This window comes from Ranitomeya variabilis, chromosome 4, assembly GCF_051348905.1.
Source record: "Ranitomeya variabilis isolate aRanVar5 chromosome 4, aRanVar5.hap1, whole genome shotgun sequence".
In the NCBI taxonomy this organism is placed as follows: domain Eukaryota; kingdom Metazoa; phylum Chordata; class Amphibia; order Anura; family Dendrobatidae; genus Ranitomeya; species Ranitomeya variabilis.
In genome coordinates this window covers 568,365,511-568,381,125 of record NC_135235.1, presented here as the reverse complement: position 1 = coordinate 568,381,125, position 15,615 = coordinate 568,365,511, and the positions used below count along the sequence as shown (strand labels likewise).

Genomic DNA, 15,615 nt, shown 5'->3' with positions numbered 1-15,615 from the left:
CCACATAGTATATTGCCCAGCCATGTATATTGCACAGCTACGTAGTATATAACCCCCCGGAAGAAGGCACGGCGCCAAAAAGCGCGTTGGGGTGGGTGGCATCGTGGTCCCTCAGGTAACTATATCTACTATCATTTGGGTCATGCTCTCTTGTTATTTATAGGCTATGCTATGGCAACCTTGTGATGAGACTCTATGGTGCTTCTGCATCTCTTACATTTGGTATATATTCATATCCCTATGAGATTTTTGCACACCTTCCTGTGATCTATTTTTACTATCTGTTATGTATCTTTTGAGTCAATAAAATTGTTACTTTTATATGAATTTGGTTCTTTTGGTGCTTATTGTTCTTTATTGGTTGTAGTATATAGCACAGCCCACGTAGTATATAACACAGCCATGTAGTATATAGCACAGCTCATGCAGTATATAACACAGCCACATAGTATATAACACAGCCACGTTGTATATAGCACAGCCCACGCAGTGTATAACACAGCCCACGTAGTATATAGCACTGCCCATGCAGTGTATAACACAGTCCACGCAGTGTATAACACAGCCCACGCAGTATATAGCACAACCCTTGCAGTGTATAACACAGCCAACGTAGTATATAGCACAGCCCACATAGTATATAGCAAAACCCATGCAGTGTATAACACAGCCCACGTAGTATATAGCACAGCCCACGTAGTATATAGCACAACCCACGCAGTGTATAACACAGCCCACGTAGTATATAGCACAGCCCACATAGTATATAACACAGCCCATGCAGTGTATAACACAGCCCATGCAGTATATAGCACAACCCACACAGTGTATAACACAGCCCACGTAGTATATAGCACAGCCCATGTAGTATATAACACAGCCCACGTAGTATATAACACAGGCCACCTAGCATATAACACAGCCACATAGTATATTGCCCAGCCATGTATATTGCACAGCTACATAGTATATAGCATAGCCCACGTTGTATATAACACAGCCACGTAGTATATAGCACAGCTCACGCAGTATATAACACATTCCACGTAGTATATAACTCATCCACATAGTATATAACAGAGCCACGTAGTATATAGCACAGCCCATGTATTATATAGCACAGCTCGTGCATTATATAACACAGCCATGTAGTATATTGCCCAGCCACGTAATATATTGCACAGCTACGTAGTATATAGCACAGCCCACGTAGTATATTGTCCAGCCATATATATTGCACAGCTACGTAATATATAGCACAGCCACGTAGTATATTGCCCAGCCATGTAGTATATAGCACAGCTCACGCAGTATATTGCCCAGCCATGTATTTTGCACAGCTACATAGTATATAGCACAGCCCACGTAGTATATAACACAGCCACGTAGTATAAAGCACAGCTCACGCAGTATATAACACAGCCACGTAGTATATTGCCCAGCCACGTAATATATTGCACAGCTACGTAGTATATAGCACAGCTCACGTAGTATATAGCACAGCTCACACAGCATATAACACAGCCACGTAGTATATTGCCCAGCCACATAATATATTGCACGGCCCACGTAGTATATAGCACAGAGACGCAGTATATAACACAGCTCACGCAGTATATAACACATCCCACGTAGTATATAGCACAGCCCACGTAGTATATAACACAGCCCACGTAGTATATAGCAATGTGGGCACCATATCCCTGTTAAAAAAAGAATTAAAATAAAAAATAGTTATATACTCACCTTCCGGTGCCCCCGGATCTAGGCGAGGCGTTTAGTGATGCTCCTTGTGACGCTCTGGTCCCAAGAATGCATTGCGGTCTTGCAAGATGATGACGTAGCGGTCTCGCGAGACCGCTACATCATCATCTCGCAAGACAACAATGCATGCCCGGAGCGTCGTGAGGAGCGGGAAAGGTGTCAAAAGGTGAGTATATAATGATTTTTTATTTTTTTATTATTTTTAACATTAGATCTTTTTACTATTGATGCTGCATAGGCAGCATCAATAGTAAAAAGTTGGTCACACATGGTTAATAGCAGCGTTAACGGACTGCTTTACACCGTGATATAACGCGGTGTAAAGCAGCCATTATCCCTGTGTGAGCACTGACTGGAGGGGGCACTGACCGAGAGTAGGAAGGGGCGAATTTGCGGCTGGACTGTGCCCGTCGCTGATTGATCACGGCCGCCAGCGACGTGGGATTTCCGTGACAGACAAACAGACAGACAAACAGAGCAAAGTGCCCCTTAGACGATTACACTGGTCAACAGCATTTTTGGTGCCAAAGATATTTCATCGAATTTAGGGTATTTTTGGGGTGCTGATTCTGAATATGTCATCAGTTTTGCCAGATTGGCTCACGTTTTTGAGATTTTTGGTATCTTATTTATAGCACTTGTTGGTAAATGCGACGCATCATCTCATTAATTTCTTTGGATTAGTACTTGAACTGAGCAGTTCTCAATATAGTTTTGTGTTAATTAGTGTTCTAAAAGTTTGTTCATAGCTTGATTTTTGCACTAACTTTATGTTGTTGTCCTTTTTCCAGTGAAAAGCATGAACTCATCAAGAAGAAGTTGTCTTAACGATCCAGACTCATTCTGTTACATTTGTGGTGAATACACACTGCCAAAACATAGAAGAAACATAACAGACTTCGTAAAAAAAGTGTATTTTGCCTATTTTGGGGTTATGCTTGGGGACCAAGACAAGTTTTGGGCACCACACATAGTGTGCAAAGCATGTATCGAATTATTACGAAAATGGAGCAAAGGACAAAGAAAAAGCTTCAAATTTGGTGTTCCAATGGTGTGGAGAGAGCCAAAAAATCATCATGATGACTGTTATTTATGGTAAACACAGGTACAGGCACATCTTCACAATGAGGGACAGGCCTTCTTGCAGATTCCATGTTACTCCCATTTTCGTTTCTTATGCTTATTGAATCCTTGCACTTGCACTGCACAGAAATAACAGTCATCATGATGATTTTTTGGCTCTCTCCACACCATTGGAACACCAAATTTGAAGCTTGTTTTCTCTTTTTAATTCAAATGCGTCGCATTTACCAACAAGTGCTATAAATAAGATACCAAAAATGTCAAAAACTTGAGCCAATCTGGCAAAACTGATAGCATATTCAGAATCAGCACCCCAAAAATACCCCAAATTCATGAAAATATTTTGGACACCAGAAAAAAAAATTTTTTTTGTTGACCTGTGTTATATTTATAGATAACACCAAACTTTTTCTCCACTTATGGTTGGGTGTCAATGTCAAACTACTGTGTTTTCTCTTTTTAATTCATAATGACAACCCAAAACATCCAAATGACCCTGATCAAAAGTTCACATACCCCATTTCTTAATACCGTGTATTGCCCCCTCTAACACAAATGACAGCTTGAAGTCTTTTGTGGTAATTGTTGATGGGGTTCTTTATTTTCTCAGATGGTAAACTGCCCACTCTTCTTGGCAAAAAGCCTCCAGATCCTGTAAATTCCTGGGCTGTATAGCATGAACTGCACTGTTAAGATCTCCCCAGAGTGGCTCAATGATATTGAGGTCAGGAGACTGAGATGGCCACTCCAGAACCTTCACTTTGTTCTGCTGTAGCCAATGACAGGTCGACTTGGCCTTGTGTTTTGCATCGTTGTCATGTTGGAACATCCAAGTACGTCCCTTGCGCAACTTCTGGCTGATGATTGCAAATTTGGCTCCAGTATTTGCTGATGTGCTGCATTCATCTTTCCTTCAACTTTGACCAAGTTTCCTGTGCCTTTGTAGCTCACACATCCCCAAAACATCAGTGATCCACCTCCGTGCTATACAGTAGTAATGGTGTTCCTTTCATCATAGGCCTTGTTGACCTCTCTGATAAATAAAGACCAAATACCTTGTGGAGAAGACGTGAGCAGAACATTGGAAAATGGACACTCCAAAACTAAGTAGACTATGACAAGAATATACTGTATGTTATATGTACTGTATGTACTGTATGTGTATATGTGTGTATGTGGTTTTTTTTCTTACACAGCAGCCGGATAATGGGACTACTGCTGTCCCATCATCCATCTAGCTGTCTCTGTAGTAGGCATAGCCGGATGGGACTAGAAGTCCCATAGGACGATGCCTGCCTACACACAGCCACGCGCACGCACACACACACATCAGGAAGCTCCACTTTTGGTTCCAGATCAGCTGTCAGTTGTGACGAGACCTTGGACCATAGATCAGACAGCTCAAAAGACAGCTGTCTCGCAATGTTGGCGACGGGATCCATGTCAAGATCCAGAAAAATGTGGGCTCAGTGAAAATATCACACTGTGACTGTTTGTAAGTAGGGAATGGGCCTCTGAATCATACATATGACTGGAGCCCTAACTACCCCTGCTCCCAAAGGTACCACTAAATAGGAGGAGGTTTGGGCCACCAGCCTTACTGTTCTATTGTTATACCCTAAGCTGTCCCCTTCCCCCTCCCCTAGGAGGCCCGGGACAGAAATGCTAGTGTATCAACACGTAAGGCAGACAGATATAACAGGAAGCAGCAAACATACAAACACTCACCAAAGGTAGAGAGGTATATAGGGAAAGATAGTAATGTACCAACCAAATGGGAATAGCACAATGAGGGAAACATACACCCAAAAACAGCACGCAACAATCTGCAGTAGTAACAACGATCTCCAATTGAGCGCAGCATCTCCAAGGAGGTAGGAAGCAAAATTGTCACTGGCAAAGAATAGAAGGTTTGGCCAGGTTTTATAGGGAGAGGTAATGAGTCTGACCAGATCAGAAGCAGCTGAAATGCAGCTGCATGTTTCTGACCAGCATAGAAAGAGTTGCTAAACTTTTCCGCACCAAAGGAAACCAAATTAATTTAATATGGGACACAAACACACGGGCTAAATGGAAGATCTGTGTTCACAATACCAGGTGATCTTTTAACTCCAGATCTTCCAGGAGGACGTGACACATTTGTGACAGACTCATACTCACCAGTCTGCGTCAGTGCATGAGACCCACCAAACGATAAAACATGATCGAGATGATCTACTGTACCTCTGACTGGACAGTAACCAAATCTTCAGCAGCTCGCCGAGGGGCACCCTGGCAAGCCACCGTACTCAAACTCGGCACTACAACCAGTGGGCAAAATTTTGGCATCCGAATCTACAAGGCATCAACTCTGAAGACTCACGAGCCCCAGAACCAGGGGGCACTGCCGATGAAGAATCTATCGGAGATCCGACAGTCCCACCGACAGGAGCATTGCCGGGTGGGACCATCATCATCTTGTCATAGCCTGAAGCACTAAAGGCAGCAGGCCCAGTCACATGACCAGCTGTGGACCTTGCCACCATTGTAGGTCCCAACTGCCTGGATGGATTCCTCCCATGTCGCGACCTGCAGCTCAGAACAGGAAGCAGGTTCCAACGAGAAGGGCCCTGGTGGCCTAACCCTGCGTGCTCGCCATCCTGGAGGAAGAGCAGTCTTGCCCCCTGCAGGTGAATCTCCCAAGTTCTCATCTGTGCCCTGACCGATGCTCCATCCATGTCGCCGGCAGCAGCCCTCAGCTGCTCCACGATATCTTCCATTGCCATCATGCTGAATGTCAGGTTAAAGAAATTGAGGAGGGCACAGGAACCTTTCTCCATACTAACTGTTAGCAACTCTCAGCCCTTTCCTTACTATATATAGGCCCACTCTATGTGCCAAACACCTAAGTTGTTCCCACCCCCTTTAACTTTTGACCCCACAAAAGCCTGTACCTTTACCATTTTAATTTACATAACTCCTTCTTGGCCTACAAAACTGAGTCATAGATCACTATGCCATTGGCTCTGCGGCGGGGGGGGGGGGGGGGGGGCTTCGTTTGTACTTTACTTTTCAGTCACAAAAGCATGTCCAATTATACCTGAATTTAATAAGGAAATAATTTTTACCAAGGGTCGTAGATCGGTGAGTGAGAACACAGAGAAATATGGGAACAGGTTTTGCATCCAGATATATTAAATTGGCCACTAAATGCGGCACACTATGCCCTAAATTAATTAATCAATCGCTTACGCCAGTTACAAATAAAAGCAACTTTTTTTTGGTCCTCATGATGTAAAGGTAACAATAGAAATGGTGAAGGAGCCCCTCTGGTCGCTAAATATTTCAAGTGAAGCTACTACGTAGACTTCAGCTTATTAAAAGTTAGTCTCTCAGCAAAATTTATCAATACTATAAATCAAATAGCAAGAACAGCACAATAGTGAGCTGAGCTCCGGAGGGGCTAATAACTGTATTTTCAACAATTTATTAGTACAGCAGAAGTTTATATAATGGATTACACAAGTATAGGGGCTTGTAGGTTAATGTCTTAGATTAAAAAAGGCTGATTATGTAAGGAAGTAGAAGTGCCGCCCACACCACCCTTGAAGAATCAGAGCTGATATGATGCATTTTGCATTTGTACTGTATTGCCTGACTAATGATTTGCATTATAATGTGATGGGGTTGTGTTACACCCAGCAACAGTTAGTTGAAAAGTTTAGAAAGAGTTAAGAGTTGGGAGTAGCGCAGGATTAGAAGAGCTACATGGGGATACAGGACTTCCTGTTAGTTGTTTAATTAGGGTCCAGTATCCAGCAGTATCAGGCATGGGCTGATAGTTGGCAGAGCTACATGTTATAGGTGAACTCCTGGAAGATAAAAAAAAATCTGCTGTCCCTGTCCTCATAAACTACAGTATAAAGATGAGATCCCCAAAGCAGTTCTATTATCTGTAGAACTCTTGTAATTCAGTGTAATGGGATCTGCTCCTCAATGCTTCACTCTCTCTCATCTGTGAGGTTACATCACACAGCAGTGTGAAGCTCCCTGATGTGTAACAGCCAGCCCGAGAAGAGGGGCATGGCGCCACCTTCTGTTCTCTGAGGAGAAACAGCTATTACCAGGAGACTAACTGATAGTATCAGCATGGAGCTGCACACTGATGTAACATTCCAAACTGGAGGGGTGAGCAGTGAAGAGCAGCTTCTATTGCACCAGTCCCCTGATAATGTCTCCTTGTCTGCAGTCTGAGGTGAGGGTGAGCGGGAGTGGCAGGGGCATGGCCTGCCCCCTGCTAGTAACCCTGCATTGAAGGAGGAGACAGTATCAGGGGGATGGTTGCTACTACGGTAGAAGCCAGGAGCAGGCCATGCCCCCAGCCATGCACCCTCATTTCCAACTGCAGTGAAGGAAACATTATCCTACTAGGAGGGAGATACCACACCCCCTCATCTCAGACTGCAGATAAGGAGATATTATCAGTGGCCTGGCATGACAGGAGCTGCTCTTCACTGTTCACCCCTCCAGTCTGGGAAGTTACATCAGTTTGCAGCTGCAGCGCCCCAGAGTCCTGGTAGTTGCAGTACTGTGGCTCCGCCACTAAGGGGAGCTATGGTACGTCTGATGGCACTGAAGGAGTTCGTCTGATCAGGTATCACAGACACCAATACATTTCACAGTCGGGCCTCCGGGGGGAGCTAAGGGTTCTATTCACTAGGCCACTCCCCACCATAGTGGGTAAACTGGGGGTCAGGCAGGAAGTTAGATCAGAAAGCTGACTGGGTTGGAACCAGGCAACACCTTGTGGCAGAGGGTGTTGTGGGGGGAAGATACAGTAGGGTCTCTGTCAGGGGTGGGATCCTGACAGAGGCTTGGCAACTTGAACGAACGTAACGGGACCGCACCTGCTCAGGGTAGCGGCGGTGCCCAAGGAAGGATCAGAAGCGAGATAGATTGTGCTGAGTGAGAAACGAGATCAAGCAATAGGAGAATACCAGTAGGGGTCGTGCTGTAAGCCTGAAGCAACACCCTACTGAGGCACACTACCGGTGGCCGGAACGCCGAGGGAGTATCATAATATCTAGCTTCAAGCAATACTCTAAACAGCGGCAGGACAGTCAGTCTAAGGCGGGCTGTCTAACTTAAATCACCTATGCAGTCTTGGGGGGCAACTTGTGGAGAGGGGCGATTCTAGGGTCCCGGAAGAGCTCCGAGCCTACCCGTCAAACGGGTGCCGTCCCAACCAGGACATCAGGGAGGGATGGAGGATTAGCAGAACATCATCTAATCGAGTTGTGAGGGAACTTAAGAAACAGACACAACAGTTGTGGGGACTTTCCGTAAGCACAGCAGGGAAGGACCGCAACACGTAGCGCTAGAAGGAAGGCACAGATTTCCACCTGTGAAGAGAACTCTGGAGGTGCCATTGGACCGGCTGGACTTGCGCAGCCTGGTGAACCGTGTTCTGGACTGAGGACCCAGAGATCTTCAGTAAAGAGGTAAAGAGACTGCAACCTGGTGTCCTCGTTATTTAACCGCGACCTGCACCCCACATCTGCACCGCACCATCACAGCCTCACCACCACCGTCATCCGTCCTATCATTTGCTGAGCGCCCCACGGCAGGGTCACGGACCGGGGCCTAGCCACCGTGACAACCCCAGAGCAGAGACTCAGAGGCCCGGTACCGGGTACCCCTCGGCCCTGCGGCAGTGGGGGCGCTACACAGCACCATGCTGTTAGGCCATGTGCACACGTTCAGTATTTTCGCGTTTTTTCACGTTTTTTCGCTATAAAAACGTGATAAAAACGCGAAAAAAACGCTTACATATGTCTCCCATTATTTTCAGTGTATTCCGCATTTTTTGTGCAAATGTAGCCTTTTTTTCCGCAAAAAAATCGCATCGCGGAAAAAAAAGCAACATGTTCATTAAAATGTGGAATTGCAGGGGATTCCGCACACCTGGGAGTCCATTGATCTGCTTACTTCCCGCACGGGGCTGTGCCCACCATGCGGGAAGTAAGCAGATTATGTGCGGTTGGTACCCAGGGTGGAGGAGAGGAGACTCTCCTCCACGGACTGGGCACCATATAAGTGGTAAAAAAAAAAGAATTAAAATAAAAAATAGTCCTATACTCACCTTCGATGTCTTCCCGCCTCTCCACTGCACGCTGTCGCTTCGGTTCCTGTAGCTGGTGTGCGGTGAAGGACCTGCCGATGACGTCGCCGTCTTGTGATTGGTCGAGACCGGTCATGTGACCGCTCACGTGACCGCGACGTCATGGAAGGTCCTGCGCGCACACACCAGCTATACGGAACGGACGCCGGTGAGGAGATCAGCTGTCTGCGGGTGAGTATAAGCATTTTTTTTATTTTTTTAATTATTTTTAAACATTCTATCTTTTACTATAGATGCTGCAAAAGCAGCATCTATAGTAAAAAGTTGGTCACACTTGTCAAACGCTATGTTTGACAAGTGTGACCAACCTGTCAGTCAGTTTTCCAAGCGATGCTACAGATCGCTTGGAAAACTTTAGCATTCTGCAAGCTAATTACGCTTGCAGAATGCTAAAAAAAACGCGAAAAAAACAGAAAAAACCGCAAAAAAAAAATGCGGATTTCTTGCAGAAAATTTCCGGTTTTCTTCAGGAAATTTCTGCAAGAAATCCAGACGTGTGCACATACCCTTACTATCAGCCAGTCTCCTGACAATAGCTGTTTCTCTGCACAGAACAGGGCTTGTGGCCATGCACCTTCTTTTCAGACTGGCTGTTAATTACAGTGAGGAGCTTCACAATGCTGTGTGTTGTAACATCCCAGACAAGAGGTGGAAGACGTGAGTAGCAGCGGATGTTACACTGAATTACAAGTGTTCTAAATATACCAGAACTGCAAAGGGCATCTCATCTTTATAGTTTGTGAGGGCAAGGACAGTAAAAATATATTTTATGCCCACAGAGCGCCCCTTTAATGGGTGTTCGTGTGGCAAGAGGTAGATTAAAGACTCGGTAAGATTTTGAGGAGAGGAAAGAAACAGAGGGAAGTCGAATTGCAGACAGGAGGCCTAAAAGAAGTGAAAGGAAGGAAAGAGGACTGATGCCTGGACCAGGAAGCCCATCAGGTTGATGTGGAGTTGTAACTGAGAGGTAACGGAAAGCAAAAGTAAAGGGTAGTAAGTGGAAGAGAATGTACATAGCATTGTGGCTACTAAATGTCTATACTAATGGAAGCCAAAGTAGTTGCCTTATTGGAACCCATTCTCTTCTACAAAGAAAGATGTGTTGCTACAGGATGGAGTCTATGACTCTTGTGGATGGGACTTTGGAACTGCTTTTGAAGAGTTGTACTGACAAACCCCCCCTTGGGGTCCTCATTAGTCATCTGGGAGCTGTGAGTGACCATAATTTTAAACCTCGTCCCATGCAGTCCCCACAGAGGAAGATGGAAGCTCCCAAGGTAGTTTGCTGGACTGCAGTAAGAACAGGGAGAGGAACCCGAGAGAGGCAGCATGACATCGCATGTAAAGTAAAAGTGTTCAATTAGGCTTATTGCTAAAGAAACATCCATGAAGCTTTGTACTTAATATCTGCTGTACAGAGTTCTTGCTAAGTTAATGTTCAGTAAAAAGAAATTTATTTTTGGACAGTCATCTAACTCACTTAATTCTGTAGCACCTGATCCTGGCCAGCCGAATACAGCAGCACCATGCTGTCTGCAGAGGCGTATTGCCAACTTAACACAAGTCCACACATCCAGCAATGACCCCCATTTTTATGTAGTGTGCCAGGGCATGGAAGATGAGTACCTCGCCCACAGCTACCGCTCTGCACCATGTTACACTTACATATGTGGTAACTTTGTAAGGAGGTGGCATGCCCAGATGGTCTAGCTGTATGTTCTTATATTGTCCTGTAATGAATTGTGTTATTAATGAAAGTGTACTGTGTGATGTTTGCCTTATTTTATGTCATTGTATTATATTGCACTGTATTAAACATGACTAGTTCACGGACAGTAGGGGTTAACAAAAAGGTGCTGGGTTAGCAGCCTGAAAGAAGCAGTAATTTCCAGCTTCGGCAGCAGAGCCCGGGCTCGTTTGCCCATGGCAGGATGTGCTCCCCGTCTGGGAGCATGCCGTACCCCCTGGGAGGAACAGAGCTGCCAGTGGACTGTCGGGCAGCAGGCACAAGGACTGTGAGTGTGCATCACAAGAGACTTTTTGCTCCTGGAAGCCGACTGGGAGCCATTGCCTTTGCTGCTGCAGCCATTGCTGTGAATAGGGACAGTGCAGGAATTGTTACCTTCTTCTCTACCTCACCTTTATTAAACAAGTTGCCACTGTTGGGCCCTAAAGAGTGTGACGTGTGGTGCATCCATTCCAGCATGGTGAGCAGCTGACTTTCACCTAAAAAAGATAAGAGGTAAAGAAGTTCTTGTGTTTGTGTGTTAATCCTGGTTTCATTAGTCCACAATTAGGACAAGATTCATTTAAAGGTAATCTGTCATTAGCTTTATGCTGTCCTATCTGAAAGCAGCATAATGTAGTGGCAGAGACCATGATTCAGCGGTATATCACTGAATGTGCTGCTTGCTGTAGTTTTGATAAAATCACTGTTTTATCTGCTGCAGATCTAGCAGTCTCTCGGAATGCTGAGCTGTGTGTAACCCCGCCCACACTATTGATTGGCAGCTTTCTGCTCATAGACAGTGTACACAGGTAGCTGCCAGCCAGTGGTGTGGGCTGGGTTACACAGAGCTCATGAAGATGGAGGACTACCTGGCAGCAGGTTTACCAGTGCTTTAGTGATAATCTCCTGCTGATCAAACAATGATTTTTCTCAAAATTACACTAAAGGGGCCAATACATGACATATCATTGAAATCTGTGTTTCTGTCTCTACATTATGCTGCTCTCAAATTACGTGGCAAAAACCTGGTAACAGATTCCCTTTAAATTTAATGCATAATTTCTACATTTTCCTTCTTGTCTTTGAAAGGGATAGTTTGTTTTGCAGGAAGAGTCACCTATCAATGAGACAATCCTCAAAGATCTGCTTTAAAGGGTTATTCCCAGAATCAAAAGTTATCCCCTATAAATTCTTACTATTCCCGAGAACGGGGCTTTGGATGTCGGCAGCTGGGCTCTGCGGATCCATGTCTTGAATAAAGAGGAGGTGCACACGTTTGACTTCTGCTTCGTTCACTGTCTAAGGGATTAACGGATCCATAACCTCGCTCTCAAGATTGCTGGGTATCACGGTGATGAGATTGCTAGCAATCAGTAAGTTCTTAGGATAAGGAATAACTTTTCATTGTGGGAATGACCCTTTTATCAGTGACTGAACAGTTCAGCTTTCTTACCAAGTCCCCAAAGGTAAAATAAAGCATTACATAGTCCAAATAATCAGTGAGCTATATGAGCAATGACTGGTCCTCCAGAGAAAGAGGAACAGTCTTGGTTGCCAGATGAGGGTGCTAAATGGTGGCCTTTCTTCTAATAAGTCTCACAGGTTATTTACAGATGGGTTTTCTAAACTAAATAAACCCTTTAACCCCTTCCCGACCCATGACGCCACGTAGGCGTCATGAAAACCCGTGCCAATCCGACCCATGACGCCTATGTGGCGTCATGGAATGATCGCGTCCCTGCAGATCGGGTGAAAGGGTTAACTCCGATTTCACCCGATCTGCAGGGACAGGGGGAGTGGTACTTCAGCACAGGGGGGGTGGCTTCACCCCCCCGTGGCTACGATCGCTCTGATTGGCTGTTGAAAGTGAAACTGCCAATCAGAGCGATTTGTAATATTTCACCTAAAAAACTGGTGAAATATTACAATCCAGCCATGGCCGATGCTGCAATATCATCGGCCATGGCTGGAAATACTGAAGTGACCCCACCCCCACCCCACCGATCGCCCCCCCAAGCCACCGGTCTGTCCCGTAGTCCCCTCCGTCCTGTGCTCCGCTCCCCCATCCTCCTGTCCGCTCCCCCCGTGCTCCTATGTCACCCCCCCGTGCTCTGACGCACCCCCCCCGTGCCCCGATCTCCCCCCCTTATACTTACCGAGGCTCCCGGTGCCCGTCCGCCTCCTCCATGGGCGCCGCCATCTTCCAAAATGGCGGGCGCATGCTCAGTGCGCCCGCCGAATCTGCCGGCCGGCAGATTCATTACAAAGTACATTTTGATCGCTGTGGTAGGTTCTATCACAGCGATCAAAATAAAAAAAATTATAAATAAACCCCCCCCTTTATCACCCCCATAGGTAGGGACAATAATAAAATAAAGAAAATTTTTTTTTTTCTTTTTCCACTACGGTTGCGGTTAGAACTAGGGTTAGAACTAGGGGTAGGGTTAGGGTTAGGGTTAGGGTTACGGGTAGGGTTAGGGGTTGGGTTAGGGTTATGGCATGTGCACACAGTGCGGATTTGGCTGCGGATCCGCAGCGGATTGGCCGCGGATCCGCAGCGGATTGGCCGCGGATCTGCAGCGGATTGGCCGCGGATACGCAGCGGATTGGCCGCGGATCCACAGCGGATTGGCCGCTGCGAATTCGTAGCAGTTTTCCATCAGGTTTACAGTACCATGTACACCTATGGAAAACCAAATCCGCTGTGCCCATGGTGCGGAAAATTCCGTGCAGAAACGCTGCGTTGTATTTTCCGCAGCATGTCAATTCTTTGTGCGGATTCCGCAGCATTTTACACCTGTTCCTCAATAGGAATCCGCAGGTGAAATCCGCACAAAAAAACACTGGAAATCTGCTGTAAATCCGCAGGTAAAACGCAGTGCCTTTTACCTGCAGATATTTCAAAAATCGTGCGGAAAAATCTCACACGAATCCGCAACGTGGGCACATAGCCTTAGGGTTAGGGTTGGAATTAGAGTTAGGGTTGGAATTAGGGCTAGGGTTGGAAATAGGGTTAAGATTAGGCTTGTGGTTAGGGTTACGGATAGGGTTAGGGGTGTGTTGGGGTTACAGTTGTGGTTAGGGTTGGGATTAGGGTTAGGGTTGGGATTAGGGTTAGGATTGGAATTAGGGTTACGGGTGTGTTGCGGTTAGGGTTGTGGTTAGGGGTGTGTTGGGGTTAGGGTTGTGATTAGGGTTATGGCTACAGTTGGGATTAGGATTAGGGGTGTGTTGGGGTTAGTGTTGAAGTTAGAATTGAGGGGTTTCCACTGTTTATGCACATCAGGGGTCTCCAAACGCAACATGGCGCCACCATTGATTCCAGCCAATCTTGCGTTCAAAAAGTCAAATGGTGCTCCCTCCCTTCCAAGCCCCGACGTGCGCCCAAACAGTGGTTTTCCCCCACATTTGGGGTACCAGCGTACTCAGGACAAACTGGGCAATAACTGTTGGGGTCCAATTTCTCCTGTTACCCTTGCAAAAATAAAAAATTACTTGCTAAAACATCTTTTTTGAGGAAAGAAAAATGATTTTTTATTTTCACGGCTCTGCGTTGTAAACTTCTGTGAAGCACTTGGGGGTTGAACGTGCTCATCACACATCTAGATAAGTTCCTTGGGGGGTCTAGTTTCCAAAATGGGGTCACTTGTGGGGTGTTTCTACTGTTTAGGCACATCAGGGGCTCTGCAAATGCAATGTGACGCCTGCAGACCATTCCATCAAAGTCTGCATTTCAAATGTCACTACTTCCCTTCCGAGCCCTGACGTGTGCCCAAAAAGTAGTTTACCCCCACATATGGGGTATCAGCGTACTCACAACAAACTGAGCAACAAATATTGGGGTCCAATTTCTCCTGTTACCCTTGTGAAAATAAAAAATTGCTTGCTAAAACATCTTTTTTGAGGAAAGAAAAATTATTTTTTATTTTCATGGCTCTGCGTTGTAAACTTCTGTGAAGCACTTGGGGGTTGAACGTGCTCACCACACATCTAGATCAGTTCCTTGGGGGGTCTAGTTTCCAAAATGGGGTCACTTGTGGGGGGTTTCTACTTTTTAGGCATATCAGGGGCTCTGCAAACGTAACATGATGCCCGCAGACCATTCCATCAAAGTCTGCATTCCAAAACGTCACTACTTCCCTTCCGAGCCCCGGCATGTGCCCAAACAGTGGTTTACCCCCATATATGGGGTACCAGCGTACTCAGGAGAAACTGGACAACAACTTTTGGGTCCAATTTCTCCTGTTACTCTTGCAAAAATAAAAAATTCTGGGCTAAAAAAATATTTTTGAGGAAAGGAAACACATTTATTATTTTCACGGCTCTGCGTTATAAACTTCTGTGAAGCACTTGGGGGTTCAAAGTGCTCACCACACATCTAGATAAGTTCCCTTGGGGGTCTAGTTTCCAAAATGGAGTCACTTGTGGGGAGTTCCTACTGTTTAGGCACATCAGGGGCTCTGCAAAAGCAACCTGACGCCCGCAGAGCATTCCATCAAAGTCTGCATTTCAAAACGTCACTACTTCCCTTCCGAACCCCGACGTGTGCCAAAACAGTGGTTTACCCCCACATATGGGGTATCAGCGTACTCAGGAGCAACTGGACAACAACTTTTGGGGTCCAATTTCTCCTGTTACCCTTGGGAAAATAAAAAATTGTGGGCTAAAAAATCATTTTTGAGAAAAGAAAAAATATTTTTTATTTTCATGGCTCTGCGTTATAAACTTCTGTGAAGCACTTGGGGGTTCAAAGTGCTCACCACACATCTAGATTAGTTCCTTGGGAGGTCTAGTTTCCAAAATGGGGTCACTTGTGCGGGAGCTCCAATGTTTAGGCACACAGGGGCTCTCCAAACGCGACATGGTGTCCGCTAATGAT

General features: G+C 45.8%; 1 protein-coding gene across 1 annotated transcript in view; it reads right to left on the bottom strand.

Moving 5' to 3' along the window:
- LOC143768117 (uncharacterized) overlaps nucleotides 1–5,666 on the bottom strand; it is a 30,462-nt gene extending 24,796 nt beyond the window's left edge. The window contains exon 1 of the mRNA XM_077256805.1: nucleotides 5,550–5,666. Coding sequence (XP_077112920.1) covers nucleotides 5,550–5,666 — 117 coding nt within the window. The remainder of the gene's footprint in view (nucleotides 1–5,549) is intronic.
- Between the last annotated feature and the right edge of the window lie 9,949 nt (nucleotides 5,667–15,615).